Source organism: Zootoca vivipara, chromosome 2 (assembly GCF_963506605.1).
Source record: "Zootoca vivipara chromosome 2, rZooViv1.1, whole genome shotgun sequence".
In the NCBI taxonomy this organism is placed as follows: Eukaryota; Metazoa; Chordata; class Lepidosauria; order Squamata; family Lacertidae; genus Zootoca; species Zootoca vivipara.
Window position 1 is genome coordinate 75,322,330 of NC_083277.1, and position 26,637 is coordinate 75,348,966.

Below are 26,637 nucleotides of genomic sequence, written 5' to 3' on the forward strand. Positions count from 1 at the left end.
TTTGGCTTCTTCTAAGCTCATTTCTGTAGTTTCCGAGGCCTCTGTACGATCTTTCCAGCTTCAGGATTGCCTGATTTGCTCTGATGACCTTTGTTACTCTGGCACGTAGCTTGCAACTCCACTATGACCTCACAAAGACTTAGAGTACAGTATCACATCCCTTTAGCTGCCATTGGCTTAGTACCTCTCATCTCACAATGGGGTTTTGCAAGGATATTATCCGGTAGCTGAACTGATAGGATGTTAGAGAAACCTGTTTTGAGATCCATAAACCAGTTTTACTAAATGAAACATATACTTTGACTTAATTAGATCTTGAACAATTCTACTAGATTGGTACGGTAGTCTTGGCAGAAACAGACCACTTCTGCTGCTCATACCAATACATACAGTACAGTACAGTACAGTACTAACAAATGTAAATGAATAGGGACATCTAGAGGAACTGCTTGGAATTACAGAATTTGGAAATGACAGGACTTGCTATGTGGTAAATCTTCACTAGCGTTGCCAGTTGTCATTTTGGCTGTGCATCTTGTGACCCACCAAACTGAATCATCTCCAGCTAGGGTGGGAAAAGCTTCTTGTCTGAAACCCCAGCATCGCTGCCAAGTTATCCCTTTTTAAGGGAAATTCCCTTATGCTGAATAGGCTTACTCGCGAGAAAAGGGAAAACTTGGCAGTTATGAACCCCAGAGTTCTGCTTTTCCACCCAGGGGCCACATTCCCTCCTGACCACCCTTCCAAGGGCCATTTTCTACACACGTTCATACATCCTCTTCTATTCTCCATCCATGTAAGCAAGAGGCATTGTTAAAGGACACATTCGTGTCTGGCAAAAAAACACCCAATGAGGTGTGAAGCCAGGCCACGGCCTGGGGAGAGAACCGAAGACAAGAAAGAGAGGCCTAGATAGCAGCATTTGACCCCCAGGCCTGAGGTTCCTCCTTAGATGATATGGTCTAAATCAGGCTTCCTCAAACTCAGCCCTCCAGATGTTTTTGGCCTACAATTCCCATGATCCCTAGCTAACATGACCAGTGGTCAGGGATGATGGGAATTGTAGTCTCAAAACATCTGGAGGGCCGAGAATGAGGAAGCCTGGTCTAAATGGACCGAAGGTCTGACTCTGTTTCAGATTTCTAAGCACATTAGAATTAGATAGCAACTCACAGTCTCTCAATCCCTCCTACCTATCTGGATCATTGTGGGCTAACAGACCACTCCAGAGGGCCCTGGGTGAAGGATGATGTTACCCGGAAACGTAAGATGTTCTCATGACATTTCCTTAGACAAGAAGACCCTTCCAAGTACACAATACTAGAGGGCAGTCCATGCAAAGTTTACATCAGGATTGTGGAAAAGACTCAGAATTTATAGTTTAATGTCTGGTAGTAAGGTGGTGGTAGTAAGGTGGTCAGGTGAAAAAAAAATAAGATGAGGCTCCTGCACCTTTAAGAGCTGTGTAGAGGGAGGAATAGGTGCAGGTGTTGCTTGCATTGCTAGTTACACATGCTGAAATTGTCCCTTCTTCACAATTATTAAAGGTGCAGGATCCCTGCCTGCTGTTTTCAACTGACTGGGCACACAAGCTATGGAGTCCAAACCTGTGCAGTGCACTTTCTGCCCCTATCCCTTTTCTGTTTCTACCTTCACCTTGAAGATTGCAATTTGAGGGAAAGTAAAATGCACAGATCAATGCTTAATCCAAGGAGCAGGAACATGTTCAGCCAGTGGACTCCAAATCATCCCGCCATCACCAATGGCCAACGATTATGGGAGTTGTAGCCTGGATACACCCAGTTTCCCCCTCCCAGCCTTAATCCAACTGATTTCAATGTGAAGCCCTGCCCCCCCCCCATTTTCTGTGGACTGCTCCAAAAGTATTAATATTTGATCATTTCCTATTTCGGTCATGCATTGCCCCTGAGTCCCTTATGGCAGAGAGCATCCATTTTGAACATGGTAGAAGTGGGGGGAGGGTTGTTCTTTTCACCCTCTTGTTCTGGTTCCAAGGTGGAATTCTTTGATTGTGATGCAGGAGTCTCCATGAATACCTGCCAGCGTTCTGCAGGTGTACGGTTTTCATTGTCGGCAAAATGAAGCTGAAACCCAAATGCTTCCTGCATTTTTTGTGTTTGGATAAAATCTACTGTTTGTTATCTGTCAGAAATGCAAGGGCACTGGCGTCCTACTTTCAACTGCTCGATGTTCACAAAAATAATTCTCTGAATGGTAAGTTTCGCACAGCACCTAAAGTTAGGCCACAAAGGTGTGAACTGAAACTCCCAGCATCATCTCACTTTGCCTTCAAGCAGTTGCTGCCCATCAGATCAGCTAGAAAGAGGGACTTCACGCGCTAAATGATTGGAAGAGGGAGGTGGGGATCAGAGCAGAGTGTTGGAAGAGGGAGGTGGGGATCAGAGCAGAGTGCAGGAACTCTGAAGGATGTCTTCAGAAACGAAGCCTGTGGTCTTTCATTCTTAAGGGGTTTGGCCACAAGCCAGATTATAAAAAGAACCATGCCAGACTGGACCAAATATCTGGGAGGGTACACTGTTTGCACTGCTGTGTGGGCAAGGTACCCTTGGGACGTTTACACACAAAGTGTGGAGGCATAAACTTTCCCTTTGTTGTCCCTAGTATCTGGAATTCAGAGGGCAAAACTAGGTTTAACAGCAGCAGCCCAACATGCAGAACTGGGTCTGACAATAAATTCCTATAACTCAACAGGGTGTGGTTTGGAGATTTAAGTGTAGGGTGGCTGTGGAGAGCAGAACTCTTTCCTTTGCCTTGCACCTACTGAAAATATATAATTTTTTTTTAAAAAAAACCTACATACCGGTAGTTTTTTTTAAAAAAAAATGTAAGAAACCCACACTGGAAGGAAAAATGGCTTATTAAAAAGCTATTTTGAGTGACAAAGCATGGCTGCAGGAGGGTTCAGCCTCCTGCTGGCATACTGTGATTTGAAGGGTCATTGTTGCATCTAGTTGCTCCTCAATGTTGTAGCTCAGAATTCATCTGCTCATAATCCATTCCTGGGGCAAACGTAGGAGTGGGTGTTTTCTGAATATCGCTTCTCCTAACTTATGCTTTGAATATAAGCACATTTTGATGAGTATGTGTTTTCAAGTAAAACCATCTTCAACTGATAGCTGTTTAATGGGCACCAGTGCTAGTTCTGCGACCACTTTTAGACCTCAGATTGCATTGCCCATACACTTTGAGGATTACGTGAGGCCAATGAAATGGTACGTCTCTTTCCAACTAATGCATGCCAAACATTTTGTGCCAATCAACCCAAAGAGGGAAGGTGATTTTCATGTTGTGGGATCATTTATTGCTAGGGGAGTGTGTTACCAAGATGCTCAGTATAACTGGAATTTTGCACATGCCTCAAGACCGTGTGCATTTTGACTTTGCTCTTGAGCAATGTGATATGGCCTAAATTGCCCCTGCCCCTCGGCCATATCTATTGCAAGCAGGTGCTCTCACTGAGTCTTAAAGTAATGGAGGCAACCTGCACCAGTCACCTTCTCCTGTAGTCCGATGGCGTAAACTGACATTTCCTGGGAAAGTGCTTACTCCTTTCTTGTAGATAAAGTTGAATATTAAGAGCATCCTCTGATTGACAAGACAGTAATAAGAGGTCTCCTGGTCACTCTGTTGTGGGGAAACCACATTGTATTCTGAGATGAGTATGTAATTAAAGATGTATTTAAGGACATATTTAAAACACACATTTTTATGTGGATTTCCCCCAGATATTCAGTTTTACAACTTTCTCCACTATGTAACTGACCTGAGCAAGGCTCAGATCATGCTGGTGTTTGACCTACTGGACTGGGATGGCAAAGGGGAGGTCAACTTTGATGAATTCTACATGTTGGTGTGCATCATAATGTCCCATGAGGTAAAGTTAATTTAGCAATTCCAGGCTGGGCTGGGGTAAGGGAGATGCTTCTGGCAGCAGAATAGGTAGTAATGTTCAGTACAGTATATTCTGAATTCTATTTAGCTGAATAGGTGGCATTAAATGTAATATGGAGCTAGAGAGAATACACGCCCACCAAGCACTAAGAAACAAACAATCAAACCTTAGTTCTGGTATCACTAATGTGGTATTCATTGGTTTCACTACACTCCCAGACACCTGCCATGGTGCTTGTCAATGCCCCCTGCAGCTCCTACCCCCCTTTTAAAAGTGCATTTGCTTGCCTTGGGGAGGGGTAGCTTGTTCCCACATTTTATTTATTCTTCTGTAAAATGGGTATTTTGTAGTGTCTATGACGGTTTTAGATTTCCAGATGTGTGCCTGGGCCACAAAAGATTGTGAGCTCATGCCTTTGTTCATCCTAATGCAGTGTCGGCCAAACTTGGGTCTCCAGCTATTTTGGGACTAAAAGGTAAAGGTAAAGGGGCCCGTGACCATCAGGTCCAGTCGTGTCCGACTCTGGGGTTGCAGCGCTCATCTTGCTCTATAGGCCAAGGGAGCCGGCGTTTGTCCGCAGACAGCTTCTGGGTCATGTGGCCAGCATGACAAAGCTGCTTCTGGCGTATCAGAGCAGCACACAGAAACGCCGTTTACCTTCCCGCCAGAGCGGTCCCTATTTATCTACTTGCACTTTGATGTGCTTTCGAACTGTTAGGTGGGCAGGAGCTGGGACCGAGCAACGGGAGCTCACCCCGTTGCAGGGATTCGAACCACCGACCTTCTGATCAGCCAGCCCTAGACTCTGTGGTTTAACCCACAGCGCCACCTGGGACTACAATTCCCATAATCCCTAACCACCGGTCCTGTTAGCTAGGGATGATTGGAGTTGTAGTCCAAAAACAGCTGGAGACACAAGTTTGGCCAACACCGTTCTAATGAGTTGGTTCAGGCATGATCGTGGTTGAGGAAGCTGGGAATTGTCAGGCCTGCACACTGTTCCCCTTCTCTTTCCCTCGCACCCACCCACTTACCCCACCCTGCCCATCTGATTTAATGGTGGCTTACTAAGCTGGATCAGATTGTGGTTTAAGATCCCAGTTAGTAAACCACTATTTAAATCAGATCTCTACCTTGAAGCTGGCATCTGAAGAAGGATTAGGATCTCTGCACTGAAGCCAACACATGAGGAAGTGGGGGGAGGGACACACACCACCAAGAGGAGGCAACATACTGTGCAGGATTCTCAATGCATTGCCAGTTCCAAAGTTCTTGGACATTGCAACCTCAATTTCATCTTTCATTAAATTGATCTGGACAAAACTAGTGCTTCAGTTCCTACAGGAACCACTGCACTTTGGAGACTACAAATTCTGTTCTCGTCAGCGAGGTTTACACTAGTTTCACCATTTGAGACAATGGTCCCATTGCTCTTAATAGCAACCTCAAAACAAAACACAAAGATTGGAATGTGCAGATGAGGAATGTTAAAGTCATATCCCCCCCCCCCATAACATCAGAGTAACATACATGCCAATGCTTGGGTTTTATACTGCTGGAATATTTTTTTTAAAAATAAAAAAACCTTAATTTCTACTCTAACCTCTCTTTCTGAGATCAGAACCACCTTGAAAAGCAGTTCATGTATCGTCATTGTCAGCCAGTTTTTGAGCTGCTGGACATCGATGGAGGGCACACAGTTGGCCCAGCAGAGTTCCAATCCACTCGCTTCCTCTTTAATATTAAAAAGACCGAGCTGAGTCAGATATTCAAAGACTTTGACATCTCTGGTGATGAGGTAACATTGTGTGTGCCTGTTGGTAGGTGAGGGTGAGAGAACAAATGCATGGGGATATGTGGGTTCAGGGGCATAGCCAAGGGGGGCAGGGAGGGGCAGCAAAACAATAAAAATGCTTAACTGCCCAATCATGTTGGTTCTGCCCCCCTAACAAAAGTCCTGCCCCCCAACAAAGCCCTGCCACCCCCCAAAATCCTGTCTATGCCCATGTGTGGGCCCCTCCTCTCCCCACCTATATTGTCCCATCTTAATAAGTCTTCAACTTTCATTAGGCTGAAGAAGCCTCATCTAAGACTGCCACACGCACTATTGTTCTCTGTGATGTCATGTGATTGACAGGTGGGTGGCAGTCCTGCCCACCCATCAAAATTGGCATGATGGGATGGTTGTTGTTGTTTTTTAAAAAAAATAAAAATAAAAAATCCAGTCGCCAGCCACATCCAGTTCCACACCCCCATTTTATAACCCCATTCAGAAGTCCATGGTAGGATTAGCTTATGTTCACAAGAATACCGTGCACAATCCTGAGCTCCCTTGAGCCTACCATTTTATCAACTTGACAGCATCTCATGAAGCTGCTAGTTCCTCTGTGTGCAGGATCCATAACACACACATGCTAGCCTTAGACTTGCTTACCCATCTAAGGTTCAGAGGTAATTATAGCAGATGTTACAGAAACACATGTAAGAAATTCCACTTGTCCATTTGATAATGCAAGCCATAATGCCTACAAAAAGTTCTTGACTAGAGAGATCTGAGGTTTACCTTCAAGAAGACCACCTCAGAAGGGCAGAGGGAAGACTTAAAGGGAAGGATGGAAGAAGCCACGTTCCTCCCATAGAATACTTGCTTATGAACTAGCCATTGATATTTCACTAAACTGCAATATTACCTTTTCCTTTCCATCACCAGCAACTGAACTACAAGGAGTTCAGGATGTTCACTATCTTCTGCATTGACAGACAACAGAGGAAGGCAAGAGAGAAACTGAGGAAACAGATGGCTAAGGCTGCAGCTGCAGCGGCAGAAGCAGAATCATTATCTGAATTTTCTTTCAGTGACCTTTAATTACATATGGAATAAAAGAGTGTTGTTTCCCCAGCAGCCAGAAATTTTGAAAACGAAACAACCCGTCTCCACACCACATGAAGCAGAACACACGATAAACACTCATTAAAAACAATTTGCAGGCTGTTTACAAAGATCAGAAGAGAACAGTGAGAATAAAATGTGTTGCGCTATATAAACACAATAACTTTCTAAATAAATAAATAAAGGTTAGTTTTTCAAAAAAGAGCCATCCATGATAGAATGTTTACTCTTACTGCAAGAAGACCCACACTGACTCCCCCCCCCCTCTTTCTGCCCCCTACCCCCAATAGCCTGCTCTGGAGGATAGAGAGGGAACTCTCCAAAACACGGCATGGGGGGTGGGGCTGGCAGCAGGGGAAGAGAAGAAATCTCATTGTGTAGTCAGACGTCCTTGCGCTAATGGGACAATTCCATTGACAAAACCCCAAGTGAGAATCTGTAGCCACGTCTCTCTCCCCCCCTCTCCTGCCACAAATGCACATCCTGTTTTTCTCAATGCAGCACTAGGAGGAATGTTGTATCAGTGCAGGGATTTATCTGGGCACAAAAGAACATTTCCCTCCTCTCCTCTCCTCCCCCCAAACTGCTCTGTGGAGTTTCCCAACCTTCTAGAACAAATTTGGAGAAGGTGCAGGATATGCATGGGGAGTGGACAAGTCCCACTGAGCTAGCACAAACATTTAGCACAAACATTTAGCTGAATATCGTCTATTATTCTATTGTAATACATTGGTATGCTGCAAGAGTTTAAAGTGTCACCTAAAGACAAAGTGGTAAACCCAAGAGCTCTTAAGAGAGTTTAAAAACAGCAGCAGAATATAACCAAGGAGGCTTTTGCAGACAGCAGTGGGACCCAAAGGAGAGCACTCGATGCAGAACAAAGGTTGGACCATGGATTGTATGACAGCATCATGATTATCAGCAGTTTTTATTTTCAATTCCTTTCCTAATGATCCCCAGCATGGGATTTCCCTTTTTCACAGTAGTCACACACTTATGTTCACATCTTCATCGAGCTATCCACTACGACCTCAAGGACTTGTTCAGTCATGGCCAGTTCAGACCCTCAACGCTTGCCAAATACCTGGGGAAACAAAAATATCCTTGCCTGGTGCTGAAGCAATTGCAGGCAGCCCTTCCTGGGTAAAATGGGCAGGCCTTCCTGGGTAAAATGAGAAAAGGCCTTGTCTCGAGTTGCCATTCTTTGGAACTCCCTTGAACATAGAATGACAGGAAGAGCTTCAGATGTTGATCTCAAGGGATGGGCAAGTTTTAGGTCTTTTAGGTATAGTGGTGATCAAAAACAATCAGATATCTGGGCACCACAAGAACATAATTTCAGAGGACAACTATGCCATCCCCCAGACCATGAGAATGCAGGGAGGGACTAGGAAATGTTTTAACTTACAAGATGTTCATTTAGATCAACAGAAATAACAACTTTTTATTAAGGTTAGCCAAGTGGAAACCCCCCCCCCTTACATTCAGATAACTCACAGTTTGAAAGAAAGCATAACCTGTGTGGCAAAAAATTAAAAGGAAATAGAGAAGAACCAAATTCTGAAGGGGTCACTGCAATGTTAGGTGTCCTACCAAAGGTTACTTAGTGAATGAACTGCTGCAGCAAGGGGTAAACCAGGATCTTCCAATCCTGTACTCTCAGTTGTCGTGCTATACCTGCTTAAATTCTACTCTTACCAGAGATGAAGCGATATTAGCAAAATAATCACCATCTCTGGTTGGCAAGAATTAACCTCTGGGTTTTTCTCCAAGGCAGTTGGTGTCTGTTTGCTTACTCTCTCCCCACCTCCCTAAGGGGTCCTGCATTTAAGGCAATTATCTAGGTATTAACATGGCTATAATTTAAATATATTCAGCAGCTCATTTGAACTTCCTAACAAGGATGATTCAAATCAGATTGCATGGTTTGGATCAAATTTATACTAAGCCATGTTTAGTTTATGCTCACATGCATGGCTAGCTGTTTTAGAAATTAAAAACTAAACCCAGAATGATATAAAGGGTTAATTGCTGGCCTGTGATTGGATTGCCAGTGACTGTCATTACTAAGATCTTTTTAGAAAGCCTTATATTTTTCCAGCTGGGTATACCAAAGCATTTCTGTAATGATACAGACCCTTCACTGACCTAAGGACTCCAATAAGACAGAAGAGACACAAGAGGCATTTTGCAGCTATGTTGCGTTAAGAGAAAAAGGACACAAAGTTTGTATTTTAAGGCAAGGCATCTCCAGTACCAATTTTATTTTTAAAAGCCAAAAAAAAAAATATAACCAGGTTTTCTTGTTGTTTTTCCTTTCTGTTTAATACAGAGTACTATACAGCATATTCCTGACTTTTAGGAAATCATGGGGCTACACTGATTTACTTCATTTAATTGGTCAAAAAAGAACCTATTTGTGCTTTGCTATAGAACTTTAAAGGTGTGCACATACTACTGCAATGTAAGCACAACATAGGTACAGTATAAATATATAGTGCACCTTGAAAAGGCTAACCCAAATGTTAACTGCATTTCCAGACATTTCACCTTTGGGCTGAAGGAGACTGTAAGAAACGTTTTGCACATCCTGCCATGTACAAAGCTAACAGATTTAGTTTTATAAAAGTTGCATGGAGGAGGGGTGGGGAAGTGCCACATCATAGGAATTCCCCTAATCAGACTTCCCCTTTTAGCTACTGAAAACTGTGTTTCTCTGTATTGGTACCCAATTGCCAACCACCTATGTAACACAAATGCTTCTTTTGATACATGGCACACAACAAACACTGTACAAAAAAAGATTTACCAGAAAAGAGAAGATTTTTATTCAAGAAATACAAATTGATGGTACCAGCCATCTTTGGAAGCCACTACCAAGAGGCAAATAGGACATAATCCAAGTAATTTGCTTGTAACACATTAGAGAAGAATGTCTTTACACACCTCCAGCTGCCTAGTACACAATTTCGGGCATTGCTCAAAAGGCGATCTCCAGTTTCTAGACGTTCCCAGGACATGGAGAGGAGAGGCACTGGTAAGATCCTTGACAGAAGACCATTTCACTGTTTTTGAGTTTAAGACCCAGCAATTTTTTTATTTAAAAAAAAAAACCTTTCCTATCTTTGGCTAGACTCAATTGCCAGAAAAAGAGGGATTAAAAGTGTCAGGTGAATTTTATATATCCCTAATGAAAATGACCATGCTTGCATTTTTTTTTAATTGACAACATGGTTCTGATCCAGAGATAATGTGCACTGTATTAAGCAGTATCTAATACATAGTGTCCTCGGCCAAAGGACATGAATCTATTTCATCACAGACTGCCATTCTGAGCAATGGGGTTCCAACCTCCTTAGGAAAGCAACCGTGTTTAAACAAACAAAAACCAAACCATTAAGCCACCTTCATACTCTTAGTACTGTACTTAAATAAGCTGCTTGCTGGCATGCAGCACAGTACACTCCTCTTTCAAAAGGGGAGTCACAGCCCTGGAGTTAAGGCTTCCTATAAATGGGACCAGAGTCTACATAGAAAGAAAAGCGAAGAGACAGGAAGGAAATAAAAATAAACAGCTGAATTAAATTAAGAATACTTCTTGGACACAGAGATATTTTAAAACCAGCTACACTAGTCTTGGATACATGGCTATTAGGCATAAGAATCAGTAATGTCACAAGTGTTGCATTTTCATATTTTCCTGCTTTAGAATGCAGGATGTTGAAAAGGGAGGTTTGCCTCTAAATTCAGTTCTATAACTCCCATATAGGCTATTGTATTTCTTTACACCATTTACATACTGTTAGGTACAAAATGTGTGTGTGTTGTTTTTTTTTTTAAAAAAACCAACACTCAGGAAAAAGGTTGTCAGTGAAGTAAACTGAAAGTGGAATAATATTGCAGATAGCTGAAGAAATGCACCCCCCAAAAGCTCCATATAATCTTAAGCAAACACAACCTAGCCAGGGACAATCATGTAAAGAAGACCAAAGTAACTGCTCAGGGGCGTCTTAGCCATAGAGGCTACTGGCGCAAGGCACCACGGCGCCAAGTTCTGGAGGCGCTTTGGAGGGCGCCTCTGCCGCGCTGTGCCCGGAGCCTCCTCCCTGCCGGAGGAGCAGCTCTCAAGCCCCGCCGGCAGCGCCGCCCTCGCCCGCCTCTTCTCGGGCTGCGGGCGCCGTTGCAGGGAAGCCGGCCGCGAGCCTCCTGTCGGCGCTGCAGCCAGGGCTGCCTGGACGGCAGCACTGCACAGCCGCTTTGGCCGAGGCGGATCACAGCTGGCAGCGCCCCCGCCCATTAGGCTGCCCCCTCAGGTGGCCTGCCATGCCTGGCCCTGCCTGGCGGAGCGTGAGTCTGGTGTCGCCGTTGCTGGTCCTGCTCGCGATGGGCGAAAAGCAGAAGCCATGGCATGGCAGTGTCGGTGCGGGGGGAGTGGCGCCTCAGAGGTTTTCTGGCTGGGAAAGGGGGGGCAAGGATCCGGAGGGATCTCTGAACCACGGCGCTGGATAGGCTTAAGACGGCCCTGTAACGGCTGTTAGAAAACCATATAGTTTCAGACATCCGATATGCATAACTAACACACTGAGACAAATCAAGAGATATGTCAATGACTGCAATCCTAAAATGATTTTCAAAAACAGCACAAAATTGTATTAACCTACCAGATATGGTTTTGTTTTATTTTCTCCCTAAGGATCAATGCACTAAACATGAAGGCCCATTTCCCCATCTTGCAAGCAACACTTAAAATCTTGTTTTATCAAAATGCATTGTGCCACAGCTGAATATATTGCTCTCATCACATCAATCTGAATCCCGATTATGTTTGTAAAATGAATAATGAAACTACAGTATTGAAAAAAGAGATATTATTTCTGTCCATCAAAATCCTCTCAAAACCCAGTTTATTATACTGTAATTTCACACTACACCGTTTCCCAAATACCTCCTTAGTCTCTCTAAAGTTTAGAGATCAAGGGAATTACAATCATGGCTTTTAATGTGATCATTTTCTTAATCTCATCTCGTGGTAGAATTTTGTGTAATGCCAATGCAACTAATGTACTAAGCCAAAGCTCTAGTCACATGTTTTGTTTTCAGAATAGGATGGAGCACAGTAAGCAGTATGTGTCTCCTATGCATTCATCCTCCTCGCAACCCGCTTTTTTACATAATGCAGTATCAACAGCGCTACTGTCCTTTTGCCTTTCAAGCTCATCCAAGACAGATTACAGAGAGTCCATTACTTCTGGGTCATGTACTAGTCACACATCTGCAATAACAAGCATGAAAACCAAAGCTCTGTGCTAAACAAACCTGCCACCACCATATGTCTGTAGATATAATTCACTAGCAGAGGGGAGAAGGTAAATCAGAAATGGCGTATAAATGTGTTAAACTGTAAAGAACAATATTGCAACTGTTTGCTTGTTTGCTTGCCCTTGGTAGCTCTATGCCAAGTGTTCTGTCTTTACAATGTATGTGAGTGTGTGCATGTATGTCTGCAGAAGAGGCAAAGCTTCGACTCCAAGGATGGGAATGAGCTGGCACAGGCCAGAATCCAATCTGCATGCTTATAAAACGTTAAATGCATGCAACAGTGCTTACTTGAATTAGTCTTCCGTTAAAAGTAATAAATGAAATTGCTCGGCCTTGGAGATGAAAAACAATGAAAATCCAGTTGCCTCGCTTATTCTAACTGCTGGGTGAAGATGAGCAACATTAGGTGAAAGGGATACTCATGACTTATAATCAAGTTTACCCTAAAAAACCAGTTCTTTCTAGAGCAGGAAAGAGTAAGAGTAAGCAAGAAACTAAGACTCCTACTTGGTTAACAGATGCATGCAATTTCCACTCCAAGTAAAAACTATTCACGATACCTGAGGAGTTACTTTTGTTTAGAGCGCGAGAGATGGCTAAGTCACCACTATGCTTATGAAAGGCAAGCAATCCTTGAGTGCCTGCTATCAATACAAAAGGGAGGTATATTGATTTATTGTGCACATATGTGGGTGCACAAGTTCCAATATGGTCCTTCATCACAGTTTGGAGGAATTTCACTACCATTCCAACTATAGGGATAATGACCTTTTCCTTTAAAGCTGTTCCATTCTAACTGCAGAAGTGGGAGTGCAGCTCCCATTTTTCAGTGCAGCATCTTCTGAAAATTTACATGTTATCAGCTTAAAAAGTGTCATGCACAGGTTTTATTTCTTCACACACATGCACACACACACCAAAGTGAAAATATTTGTCGGAGAAGGTGACTGCATTTTTAAAGAACTGTAGAGCTGCATTCATAGAAGCTAACTTGTGGCAGAGGTAAGTGGAGCTAACTTGTTCCCTAAGAAAAGTCTGACTACCACAGAGCATTCTACAGCTGGGAACTCATACATGCTGAATACCTGAATGCATGTTGGGAACCTATCGTCATCAAGCATGGCCGATGCCATGGGTCAGCATCCTTAAGCAGCTGCCATGGGCCCATCATTATCACCTGACCCACAACACTGGCCACTGAAGAACAGCAGAAACCATAACTGATGCCCGCCCCCTTTGTCAAAGATGATTGGCAAACCTCCACCCACTGCACAGATAAGTAAGTGGCAATAGTGGCTGAGAACAACAGTGACTGCTGCTTGCTCACTTGCTCTGTCAATGGCAGCAAGCAGCAGCTACTACTGCCTTCCTCCAGGCATCAGAAGTATGAGAAGTGACCCACTGGAAGGCATCTGGCCCACATCACAAACCTGGAGCTGGCCCAGCCATCAAGCAACGTGGTTTGAAAACATTTCAAGTAATCCTGAACACATTCCAAAAAGGGTAGAAGTAGTCACAGAAGTTATCAGCCTATTTTCAGCTTGATTCAATTTTAATATCTATAAATTATTTTTGTCCCTTTCTTTAACTTGGGAAAAATGAGACCACTAGACACATACTTTTATTTTGCAAGGTATACTTTTTCTGATATGTAATGGCTGTGGTGTGCACCAAATAAGTTTATTACTTGGAAATTACAAAGAAACTAACTGGTACCAACTAAATGGATCAACACCTAGGACATCTTTCCAAATATCAGCATTTTGAGTTTTTATGCAGCAGTTTAGCATTCCTTTTCACTTCAATATATGTGGAATGACTTCAGAAAGAATCACAACGAGATCAGATTTTGCCTTATGGTAAATATTTTAGCTTTTTAGTCAATTGTTTAGCATGCACCCTTAGTGACAAATGCAGGATCTGCATCCTTCTGAACTTCTAAAATAAAGTGTTTGCTCCTAATCACAAGTGAACAGGGTATCTGAGAAAGTGGGGGAACTTAATAAATCCCTAGAAGACAGATACCCTTTTGCTGTATGCTGCTGCCATCTGGCCAAAACTACATTGAAAGACCCTGCAGTATTCGACTATGCCCATAAGAATGCTGTGGTTGTGACACACAATGATACATTCATATGGCAAGTGGTTCCAAGTCTGAACTGATTTCCAAAAAAAAGAAACCTCATTTGAGAAACTCTGCAACCTACCCTACACTGAAAATGCTATATAATTTTAAATTTTTATGTTTCATTGTTCTAGTTTCTAGTTATCACAGCAAGATAACCCGAGTAAGGCTAGGTTAGTTATAGGACACTTGAGTATTGTAGCTCTCCTCACTCCCGAGAGGAAGAGGTCCACACTAGATTGTTCCATTGGTGGACCAACGAACATGCTTGTTCAGAGATAAAAATAACTGTAAAGTAGATTCAGTGCTTAGCAAGAAGAATATTAATGAGTTCTGTTTGAAAAATGATTAATAATAGTGGTGCTTACAGGGACATGACCACACCAAAAGAACAGAACCAATGATCAAGTATATATGTAATATTAAGCTGCACCATAGCTTAGTGCAAACAAGCAGCGCCCCCCCCCCCCGAGAAAATCACTGTCACTTTGCTCCCCTTCCAGTCCTGCTGCTGCTGCACTGCTGTGAGCTAAGCTATGGTTTGGCTGAGCATTCTGTCTGAACCCAAGTTCATGGTTTCTCTTGCTCCAGATAAACCACAAGCTGTAACCAAGGGGAGGAGGAGAAAAGCAGTCACAATCTTTTCTCTGGGAACCCATGTTTGCTCTTATTCCAACAAGCCCATGGTTTGGCTTCGTGTCATGTGTGAACCAGGTCAGGGACAACAAAAAGCACAGAGAATCTAAACAAAAGAGTTATGCATACTTATTTTCAAAAGATGCACATTGCTAGGACTGATTTGTTCAGTATTACTCAACAGAATTTAACTGGACTGCTATCAATCTTGCCCAAAGCCCTCTGAAAAGGGTATACCTCTTACTCTAAAAAATGGCTTGCTTTCACATTCTGAAGGGAAAATGCTGTCACTGTATGATATTGCTAAGGTTACTCTGATCGTTTCAGATAAATCTGCCAAGTAGAAAAACTGGCCCATCAATCTGACATACATGCACTGCATATACACTGTCATATGCATGAGTGTGAATAAGTGTAACTGAAGCCATGGCAGGGAAGATAAAGGATGCTTGAAATATGCACAGTGCTTTTCACAAACCAATAATCCACTTCCTTTTGTAAGCTACCCATCACCAGCAAGACACAAAAGTATTTAGGTCAAGAGCAACTAAGTGGTGGCCCTCCAGATGCTGCTGGACTCCAACTCCCATCATGCCTGATCGTTGGCCATGTTGACTGGGGCTGATTGGAACTGGGGTCCTACAATTTCTGGAGGCCCACTGGTAAGCCACCCCTGATATAAGGATTTGTGAAATAGTAATACAAATATTCTTGCAATATACTACTCCCCCCCAAATATTTAAAGATCTAATGGTGTAAAGGAAAAATTGGATGATTTAACAATCTACAATATCTTCCTAATTTTTGATCATTATTCCCATCTCTTCCCACAAGGTCAAGTGCCTGTGTAATCATTTAGCAGAATAAGATGATGCATCTGAGTCCCAGTTATGCCAAGCAACATAAAGATCAGTGGGGAGATATATGATACTGTCAAGCAAGTTGCACACCCTTACCTTACAGAAGTATATGACAGGGCTTCCTGTGCTTTTCTTCTGTAGTATGTTAATAGCTATTGCTGTGAATAAAGGGGGTTTAAAATCACTATATTGGGCCTAAACATTCTTTTGTTTTTGTTTCTCAAGCTGGTGAACCTCAAACAATAAGCTTTTTAATTAGATACAGAAGTATACGGTAACTGCAATTCAATGTAACAACATTATATATTTACTAAACGATAGCCTAATTTTTTAAAGAGCAATTTTTAGCACATACTGAAGCCAACAATGGCAAATCACTATTGCTTGCTATTTCAGTATATAGCAAAAAACTTGCCCCAGAATCCTTCACCATCCCATTTAAATATTAGCCTTGTTGAGCTAATGTGAAACTAGAATAGACACAATCCCTACAATTATCACAGCATACTAGATTTACCAGAGCAGCTACACTGATTGGCTAAACTGTAAGTGATGCTGATTTCACAAAATACTTCAGTTTGGTTTAATCCTTTTAAAAAATGCCTTTTCCCTTTCATGGATCAGTACTTCACTTATAGTTCAAACCACTTTTTAAGCATCATCCTCTGTAAATGTCAGGATCTCTTTCAAACACATGTTCCAGATTTACTTTGTTAAGAACGTCTTACTGTGGTGTCAATAATTCCTAAATTGGGCAAAGTCTCCAGGGGCAGTTTAGGAACATGTGTGTGCTTGCTTGTGTGTGTGTGTGTGTTTCCCCCCTAAAGCTCCATCACAGATGGAATTTTTGCTGGTCATTGTTTAGAACCAACCCACTAGTCGGAGAGAACAAAAATAGTGAAAAAGTTCCCACATGGTAAGAAGAGCAGAAAAGGAAAAGAGAAACATACAGGCAAAGTCAGTTCTCCACCGGGGTGGGGTTTGTTAAGGGCAGGCTCACAATGACTTGCACCACATAGTCCCTTGGTATTTTCAACTCCTCCAGTTTCATTTTGTCTGCCAGGGGCCTGCCTGAAAAAAACCACCGCTGGCTGCTGGGCTCCACACCCTCTGCTGTGTGCAGTCTTCTCTTCATGTGATAGACAGTGTCCATACTGCGGACCACAAGTTTGAGGTCTTTGCCTGTTGAGAGGCGTAAACGAAGCTGACATTCATGACCGGAGTTAGGTGGTGGATCGGGAATATCCAGAGTCTCTAAATCACCCTTCTCTTCTATCATGTTGATGGGCGGGGCCAGACAGTAGACAGGAAGCTGGTATCGGTTTCCCAGTTCGTCATAGCACTCGGTAAGAGCACCTTCAGAAGAGATGAAAAAGAAACAGGGTTAAGTGAAAAAGGTTTAAATAAAATCAACATTACACTCCTTGAGATGTTCTTTGATTCTAGTACTGTTTATGCTTAAACTCCTGAACAGTGTGTAATGACCACCTCCTTCCCCCAGCTCCAGAGGTTTAAGTATTATTACTGAGAAGCTAAACCACAGTGAGTGCTTTTTCTTCCTTGTGAATATTGATTTTCTTTTTTTTTAAAAAAAGGGTCAAAAATGAAACACAGAGTAGATGTAACTTACCAACCCAACAAGTTATGAGTGATCAATATAAAGGAAGTGCAACACATTTCACTTTCTTACCTATGGTACGTTTTTCTGCTTAAAGAATGCAAGCAAAATTTGGGCTTATGCTACAATTTCATCTTAGGCCCTGCATAGAAAATGGTAGTTTGGGATATTTGCATTTTCTTATTGAGTCATGTAAGAGAGTTTATGCCATTAAAAGAATGTTCAGAGGAGAGCTAAAAAAGCAGATAGCTATGGACAATAGTAAAAGCATGTAAAAACAGATTAAAAGCAAGCCTATAAATATCTAGATGGCTTCCCATATGCATTAGAACCTTGGAATGTTCACATTTCTAATTCTAATTCATGTCAACAAGCCAACATTTCCCATTCTATGATAGTCCACAGCACAGGCAAGTGCAGGAGGTGTGCTAGGTGTGTCCAGGCACATCCTAATGTTTTTAAAAAATGGGGAACAAGGGAAGCAGGGGGAGAGGGATACAAGTAGAATAAAAAGGCTGGAAAGGATCTGCAATGGATCTGCAATTTCTGCCTGCAACTGTTTCTGGAAACAGCAGTGGGGTGACTGGCTCCAGTGGTGGCAGCAAGGGAGGAAGAACTCCCTCCTCAGGCAGAAGCTGCAGATCCATTCCAGTCTTTTTCTTTTGTATACATGCATCTCTGTCCCATGGCCGTGCCTCCACCCAAGCTTTCCTGGCCACCTTTTGTGAAGATAAGATCTGTGGGGGTGAGGGGCTATTTTTGTGATACACAAGCAAAGAGGATGCCCTCAGCCATCCAGATCTGCCCAGAACCTGTCCAGCTTAGCACAGGTCTTTTTCTCCGCAGGAAAAATCTGTTTTGGTTTCTTGGCTACTTGTGTTGCACTTGTTAGATTTTTATTTCTGTATCTCCTCCTCGCCTTATCATTCCCTCCTCTTCTTCCTTCACTGAAATAATCGAATAATAATAATTGAATGCACACCCTAATGAATTGTGCTGTGGTTGCCTATGGCAAAGTCCACAGCAATCCAGAGTGGGCGGGGGAAGAGAGGACTGAAGGCAGAAGAACTATCAAACCCATGCCTTTGGCTGGACTTCTGTTGGCAGGCCAGAAGGGAGCATTTTTTCCTTTCTGGGCGTGTCTTTTGTTGGCTTTAAAAAAAGCTTTCCTTCCCATTGGCCACAATGGAAAGGAAATCAGCACACCAGCTGGCAGCTCTCGGTGGGTGGGGAGTGGGGTTTGAAGGAACAGGAGGATTTGGCACACAGCAGATTGTTTTTGCCATCTCTGTTTTGCCTCCTCTGCCATCAGAGCACTGATGATGAAGAACAACCGCAGATATTACCATAGCTGCAATGAGGAGGTCTCCATGGGTAGACCTGCTGCTCTTCCTATGTACCCTCCTCTCTGTGTTCTGATATGTAAAAATCCTCTGGCTCTGCCAGGAACCTAACACCTGTTTCAGCATTCACAAGGTCAGGGTTTGCGTCATGCCTTCCACTTACTGTGTGAGGAACAAGGAAGAGAGTGGACAGTTTCACCACAGGCAGAATAATGGCAGCCAAGTGAGGAAATGATGCAAATCTGCATATTCCAGTTTCTTGAACAAGTTAATTTCATGTCTTACAATTCTTTGCATGAGTATATGAAAAGGGATGCATACAGTACTCTGAGCTGCTGATACACAAGAATCTATAAACTAGAGACTAGCGTACTCATGCTTTAATCCTCCTAACCACATTACTGCATTAGTATCCACTCTCTGATTCACCAGGGCTGAGCTCTAATATGTATTAGCAGAGCAGCTTTCATGGGCAAAAAGCATTGCAGCTGGATACAAGACAATGATAACAAAGTATCATTGCACTATTCAGCTTTGCATTTCTCTAAAATTATCTGCCATACTTACACACATTTCTCAAAAGGCATTTCAATAATTTCCATGGAAGCAGTTTGCTATTTACATTTGGAGGTCAACATATTATTGCCCTTTAAAGCAAGTATCTAAGAATGCACATAATTTTCTGCGTGAGCTGCTTAGCCAAACAGCAATAGAATTTGATGAATTGTGGAAGCTGGGCACTTTAGTTTTAAAGAAAACAGAGACAGACATTATTAAGACTTGTGCTTGAAGGCACAAGAGCTAAAGTGACCAGCTGTAAAAACCAGTCAGGGACAGGATAGGAAAGAAAAATTGGATAGTTCTTACCAGTGAGGAGCAAGGAGCAGCATTGAAAGTGGAGACACACAAAAAACCCCACAGCTTTGTGAGCAATGCTCCATTTAAAAAGCCCCTACTAAGATAATGTGTGCCTCCTCCTTGCTTCTAATTCAATTCTGAAACACATTTTAAATGGGCTCAGCAGATAAGAGATGTTGTGGAAGTTGCAATGATGTTTAAAAATAATCCTTGAATACTGGGGAGCATCAATCACAAACTGAGGGTGGTACACTTCACATTTTGCCTGCTTCTTGTCTGAATGACAAAGCCATTAAAAAGAACTTTACTTTCTTCATAGCTATGGCCGAGAACATTCTTTGATGTTCCTGCTTTGGCAGCAGTCAAAAGAGAACTGAGCAGCAAGACATTCATCTGCATCTTGAGCAATGTTTGAAACTCCCATTGTTCTAAGTGCGTTTTGCAACGGGGAATTTCATTAAGGCGAGCAGCTTCTGAGCTCTGGGTGCAGTTACTGAGCCTAAGAATTCAGATTAAAACTGCCACTGCTGGAAGAAAAGGAGGACCTTTTTCTGCCTCCCCACTTCCAGCCACTCTGATGACTGGAGAAAGGACCCTCATAAGAATATTGGGGGGCGGGGCGGACAGGGGAAGTATGACTTTGTTTTTTGCAGTCTTCAGATGAAGACTAGACCATGTCAAAAATGAACATAAGATATTAGCTGTGATTCATTGATTTTCAGCTTTGTACTCTTGTTATAAAAAGCATGCCAAGACACTCCATTGTGGCGCCCATAACCTAGGTTTAAGGTGCTATTAGCTCCTAGCTTTCCTATCTCAGTTTCTAATACTGCTCTTGATACAAACATCTACTTTGGGGGCTTCTCCCTAAAGGGAAGCAGCTTGAATACCTACTTGTGCCAATTTAGCTCCAGACATTTCTAAGTTGTTACTCCACACAGTGTAAATCTTGTGTGTGGCTGCACAAGACCACAGAAAACTGCCTAATTTTACGTATTCAAATGAACATTAACTACTCTCAAGAGAATTTAAGAACAAACTTCAACATATTACAGGAAATATAGGGCAGTATTCAACACAACAGTTATGTTAGCACAATGGTTTTAAGCTACACAACTTAACTGGCCTCTCCTCTGCCCCAAATATGTGTCAACAGACGACGCATTACTCATAGAAAAAAAGCTCTTTGCCTATCTTCTGTTATGCATGGCATGGAAAATGTAGTTAGATAAAAAGCTTTTTCTTCCTCTTTCATAACAGTAGAACTCAACAAGAACCCTCTGACAGCATATGAATCAATATGGCTAACTTGACCCAACACCCCCCATCCCCATGCAAACAAAACTCACTGCAGTCAATTGCAGGCAACCAACCATGCCCTGGGCACCCCAACTTCTTTCAATGCCAATGAAAACTAATAAATGAGTAGAAAGAGAACCTATCCACGTGATGATGACACAATAACCTTGCACATATATTATGTAAAAGAATGAAAGTTTACTACTCTCCTTCTCTCCCGACTGTATACAACATTAAAGTCTCACATCAAAAATAACTGACCTGTAGAAAGGACTTTATGATCTGAAAATAGAGATGACGTATGTACTTTTGTAACCCCAGAAAATCTTTCACAAAAACAATAAAAATAACAGTAGAACTCATGGACATCCAATGAAGCTAAATGTTGGAAGCACGCCTTCAGTCCTGATATCCAATGAAATGTGGGCATATTTATGGGGACATGTTTCATATAGCAGAGGCTAAGCCAGTACAAATAGGAACTGAGTAGGAAGGGCAAGCAGCCTTTGTCTTGTGGATTTTTGAGAGTGGGTACACTGGCACTTGCAGACACCATGCTGGCAATCCCTGAGTTAAGAGCTAGTTCTTGGAAACAGCAAATCTGTTGAAGGTATACAATTTAACACTCATATATTACTGTTTGTGTGCAACAACAGTACAGAATGAAAGCTGCCCCCCATTCAATTAGTAGCAGTTGAAGGTGGATTTCTATAATGTTGGAGGGAGATAGGGGAGGAAAAGAGGTCTGCAGTATGCTAAATAGTTCTTGACCGTATTTTTCATTCTAGCTGTCATGCTCACAAACATGATTATATTGAATTCTAGCCACCATCCTCATTAAGGTTTGTTTGTGCAAATGTGGCACTCAGAATGAAGACCCTAGAGCACATTTTTAAAAGGACAAAACCAACAAGTAAACAAGCATAAATTCAAGAAAGCACTAGCAACATCCCTCATTAAGCTAGCTTCAAACAAAACCCATATGAATATCACTGACTGTTTCAGTAAACTGGGCATTCATACAATTTGTTTTATTCTCATAGTAACTTTCTTTAAAATTGTGACAGCTAAGGGAAACAGCAAGTACTAAATAGGAGCATTAACTAATCTCAAAGTATTGCAAAGATGCGTCATCTTTCTGTCTGAAGCCCATATTACTAGTTTTAAGCCAGCTAATGAGCTGCCAACCAGGAACACGTTCCTGCCTGATTCACACAGCTACTGTTATACTGCACTATGCTGCCAAAATTCTTCACCTATCTCAACCCACTGATTAATTCCTCCTTAAATTCTTATAGTGGTTTCCTGTTCACCCTCTTCATTTCAGCTTCAAAGCCCTACCTTGCCTTCACCCTCACTTTTCTCCCAATGTATCCCTGACCAAGACAGTCGGGTTTCCTGTGACATCTACTGTAATGACTTCATCCTGTCACCCTTCCTGCCTCTTATGCTTTGAACTGCCTCCCAAATCACCTGCATGGTCCCACTGCAGTTCCTTCAATTCCCATCTCAAAAGCTCTTTCCCGTGAAGTTATTGGCACAATCCCCTGGAAACCATACCCTATTGTATTTAAATCTAAGTACAGTACAAGAAACTGAAACTGATTGTTATTTCCTTCTTCAACCCTGCCTCCATTTCTCTCTCCTGTGTTGAGCCAGCTGAATGTAAGCCCTCTAGGCATGACCTGTCCTCTTGTACTCCATAAACCATTATTCATACCAATGGGAAAACAACAAATACTACTCTTGGGGCTAATTTTCAATCTGTGCCAATATACTTTTTGAAACTGCTGTTTTAAACTTGGTCACCAAAGCATTCCTTCATAGATCAGGATAATGATTCAGTGGGTCACTACAAAAAATTGTTCACTATTTTCGCTGAAAATGTAAATCTGGTTTTGGGCTCAGAGTGGCTACTTCAAGGGAGGCACAATGAACCTGCACCTATGAGAAGTCAATAGAGGTAATAACTGAACAGATGTTGTACAGCTGTGCGCACATGCTCTTTTTCTTTTGCTCATTCACATTTTCTCTACTCCCCCTCCAAATCTCCTTTGCCTTCTATCAGTTTAGGGTCACTTCATACATTACTTTGCATTTTTGTTCTCCAAGAATATCTTATTCACATAAGAAGTATACTATACAAGCTCGAAGTAGCAGGGCCATTGGAAGGCACTGCAACAAACTCAATGAGTTCCTCATTTATGCTGAACAGGTGTGGGAGGCAGCCCAGAAGAGAGAGGTCGACATTCAATATCTTGTGGAACTGAAGTTGTTGTGCAGAACCCCAACTTTTATGTAGCCCATAAGGCACAAAGAATAATCTTTGTGACAGGTACTTGGTTGGTGGCAACAAAGACTGTAGATTCTAGCTATCTTCCTGAAGTACCTCCCAGCATTTTGGGAAACCTTCCAGGAATGTATATGGTAAAAACAAGGAGAGTCCTGTTTTGTCAGTACTATTATTAAGCGTAATTTGACAATATCAATAGGGCTTGTTAGCTTTCATAATACCGTAGATGCTACACAGGGCCTAGGATTTGATAAATATAGCCTAGCTTTTCCTGTTTTGATGAATACAGCCCAGAAATAAAATAAATATAAACACTTTGAGATAAATACAGAGATATTAGAGATGCATTAAATATTAATGAACTGCCCAAAACGTTTCAGAACTTTGCTAAGGCCTAATAGTAAACCACCAAGTCAGTTTAGGAATGTCCCCTTCCTGAAATCCTGGACAGCCACGGGCAGTCAGTGTAGATGACACTGAGTTAGATGGACAAATGGTCAGGCTCAGTATAAGGCAGCTTCATATGTTCCTACATCTGCTCTGGGCAACAACTTGCCTAGTGAAGAGAACTTGAAAGTTTCCACAATCACAAGTAATTAAAACCTTAATATTAAATAACTTGTATGCATGCACCTATAAAACAGTGACTTTGGGCACTTAGTATGCTGAATACCAAGCACAAATGCAGAGAGGTTTGTTTTACATTTCAAGCTAGTGAACATTTGTTGAAAAATGCTATTCAATTTGTAATATAGTTGAATAGTATGAGCTGAAAAATGTGTGTTCTGAACCAGGTAATAACAAACTTTGGTGACACTGCCAAAAATAATTACTTTTGGTGCCATGTCATCTTGTATCCAGGGCACCATAAAATTATTTAAAAGCTGTATTGGTCCACAGGAAAAATAATCCACTGTTCATTCTCATAAAGGAGTTAAAAGCGAGGAAGGAACTGAAGGAAATATTCTTATTTAAGCAGGAGTAATAACTACTTGTTAAAGTGAAACACTGCTTGAATAAGCCTAGACTGGCCATTGACCTGACCCAGGAGGTCTCTTGTGTTTATGCAAGATGTAAAGTGGCATATATATCAAGTTGAGGCCAATATGAACTTACTTTGCAAGTGGTTTTGCTTGGACAGAGATGCTGACCCAGTATTCCTTGCTTCACTGGATGGTGACACTGGCCAGAGCATGCATAACAAATATATTATTGATCCTGGCTGTGGGTCCCTTTAAGTCAAGCACTGGAGAACCTCTAGCCCAGTGTTTCTCAACCAGTGTGCCTCCAGATGTTTTGGGACTACAACTCCCATCATTCCTGACCACTGGTCTTGCTAGCTAGGGATGATTGGAGTTGTAGTCCCAAAACATCTGGAGGCACACTGGTTGAGAAACACAGCTCTAGCCCATGAGCCAGCTCCAGCTCACCAAGGCCCCTCCCTGAAGTCCCACCCCTCAGCAAACACAACAGGAGCCCAACTAAGTGGCTCCTTCTTTGTCACTGCTCAGCTCTTTCCTGAACAGCTGAGCACTATCTTCTTTACAAACTCCCCCTCCCACTGTTCAACTGTTCAGAAAACAGCTGTGCATCAACAAAGAGAGGAGATGCTCCAGGGGTTCTCTAAAGGATTCCTCTTTTTGCACGGAGAAAAGTGTGTACAGAGAGAAGCTGCTAGGAGCTACTATCCTGCAAGAGCAGCTTGCAGCATTTCCTCTTTGTGCACTGAGAAACAGGAGTCGCTTTCTCTGTGCACAGGACTGGAGGATGGAGAAATAGACAGAGCATCTGTGTTAAGGGTCTGTGTGTGACTGCACTGTCAGGCCCAGGCTAATTTGGGGTTGGCCCCACCCATGTCTGGAATGCAGCCCCTAACAGCTTTCCACTGGGTAACGTAGCCGTCAGTCCAAAAAAGGTTTCTCACCCCTGCTTTAGATACTTCCCACCAGCTCTTAATTCCTTTTACCTCAAACAGAGTCCCCAAGCAGTTCATTCCTTGTAGGATGAAAAGCTGCTAGAATACACACATATAAATCTTAATTTAAACTATAATGGTGACTTTATTAAGATATAAGGGTGTGAAGAAATGCTATGTATATGCCCATTCATGGTTTGCACTTTGAAAACGATTTCTGTGATGTCAGAACTGTTGATGTCGGAGTTGCAGGCATTCTGTTGCAGGCATATTTCAAGGTACAGTCAAACCTCGGTTGTAATCCGTTCCGGAAGCCCGTTCGGCTTCCAAAATATGATCGAAAACCAGAGCAATTACTTCCCGGGTTTTCAGTGTTCGGGTAGCTGCTGGGTAACAGGTTCTGAAAGCTGGAGGGTGACACAAGCGCTTCTAATTTTTACAGACAAGGCCAGGATAAGGTAAATTCATCTTAATTGGGTCTGGGAAACAACAGATTCTGATTTCCTGGTGGTTCTAGTCCATGATGAATGGGCTTGTCAATTGTCAGTTGGAAGTTATCTTTCGGTAGGAAAAAATCAGCTGAGGTATGAGGCAAAGAACAGAGAAAGCAGAAGTGAAAGAGGACAGTTGAGACCTGACTAAGCAACTATTCATCCCCAGTGTGTTAACAGTACTTTGCTGGTGAAGATCACAAAAAGGGAGTTGGTGGCTGGGCTATGCTAAGAGGCTGCCTAGAAGGAGGTTATAAAAGCGGGCTTTTAGAAAGTGGAGTATAGATGTTCATATTGACCGATGGTTTCAAATAATTATATTTTCTTTAAGTATGAGACCAGCAGGCGGAAAATCGGAATACCCTCTTTTGTAATTTTTGCTAATGTTTCTCAGTTTTTGCTTTCTTTGTTTTTTCCCCTTTCTCTCTTTTCTCTATCTGCACTGTCCCTTTCTCTTTCTCTTCTTTTTCTTGTTTTATATCTTAGGTAGCTGTAATCTTAATGTATTACAGGGAAATCTCAATTAAAATCTTATTGGGGAAAAATAGGTTTTTAAAATCAGGTAATCTATCTAAGCAGTCAGAAGTATAGTGGGATAGTTTTGGAATCAGATTGCCCCCAGAATTGGACCAGGACGTGAGTGAATATAGCTGGGGGTGAAGGTTGATGGAATTTGGCCTGAGGTAAAGGGTGCTTAGAAGCTGGTGTCAGCAATAGTGTCTCTTGAGTCTTTAGAAACTGTCATCAGGCACATTTAAGACCCTAATGTAAGTATCAATACCCCCTTTAAGTACATATCTCTTTAGGATCATTCCACACAAAATCACCTGATTTTAATAGTCGACTCTGCTCTCATGACGCAGATTTTCTTAAAAAATATTTATGTGTAGATAACCTCAAATTAATTTTTAAAGGTTTTTTGGTCCAAATTGGGTGCAGGAGAATTTTTTTTTAAATTTCGATCTTTGCGCGATTTAGGCTAATGCAATTTTTACGTCAGTTTAGGGAAAAAAACCTCCTGTTTCACTTATTTTTCAACCAATTGGGCTTATTTTG

At 42.1% G+C, this 26,637-nt stretch overlaps 2 protein-coding genes across 2 annotated transcripts in view; one reads left to right on the forward strand and one right to left on the reverse strand.

Annotated features, from left to right (window-relative positions):
- The first annotated feature begins 2,099 nt into the window (after positions 1 to 2,099).
- On the forward strand, positions 2,100 to 6,800 carry EFCAB9 (EF-hand calcium binding domain 9). Its single transcript, XM_035105291.1, has 4 exons — positions 2,100 to 2,235; positions 3,768 to 3,916; positions 5,556 to 5,732; positions 6,645 to 6,800. The coding sequence occupies exons 1-4, from the start codon at positions 2,100 to 2,102 to the stop codon at positions 6,798 to 6,800; spliced, it is 618 nt and encodes a 205-aa protein (XP_034961182.1).
- A 2,250-nt stretch (positions 6,801 to 9,050) lies between these two features.
- Positions 9,051 to 26,637, reverse strand: part of UBTD2 (ubiquitin domain containing 2) — a 45,727-nt gene continuing 28,140 nt past the window's right edge. Inside the window, exon 3 of the mRNA XM_035105290.2 lies at positions 9,051 to 17,120. Coding sequence (XP_034961181.1) covers positions 16,723 to 17,120 — 398 coding nt within the window. The 3' untranslated portion in view covers positions 9,051 to 16,722. The remainder of the gene's footprint in view (positions 17,121 to 26,637) is intronic.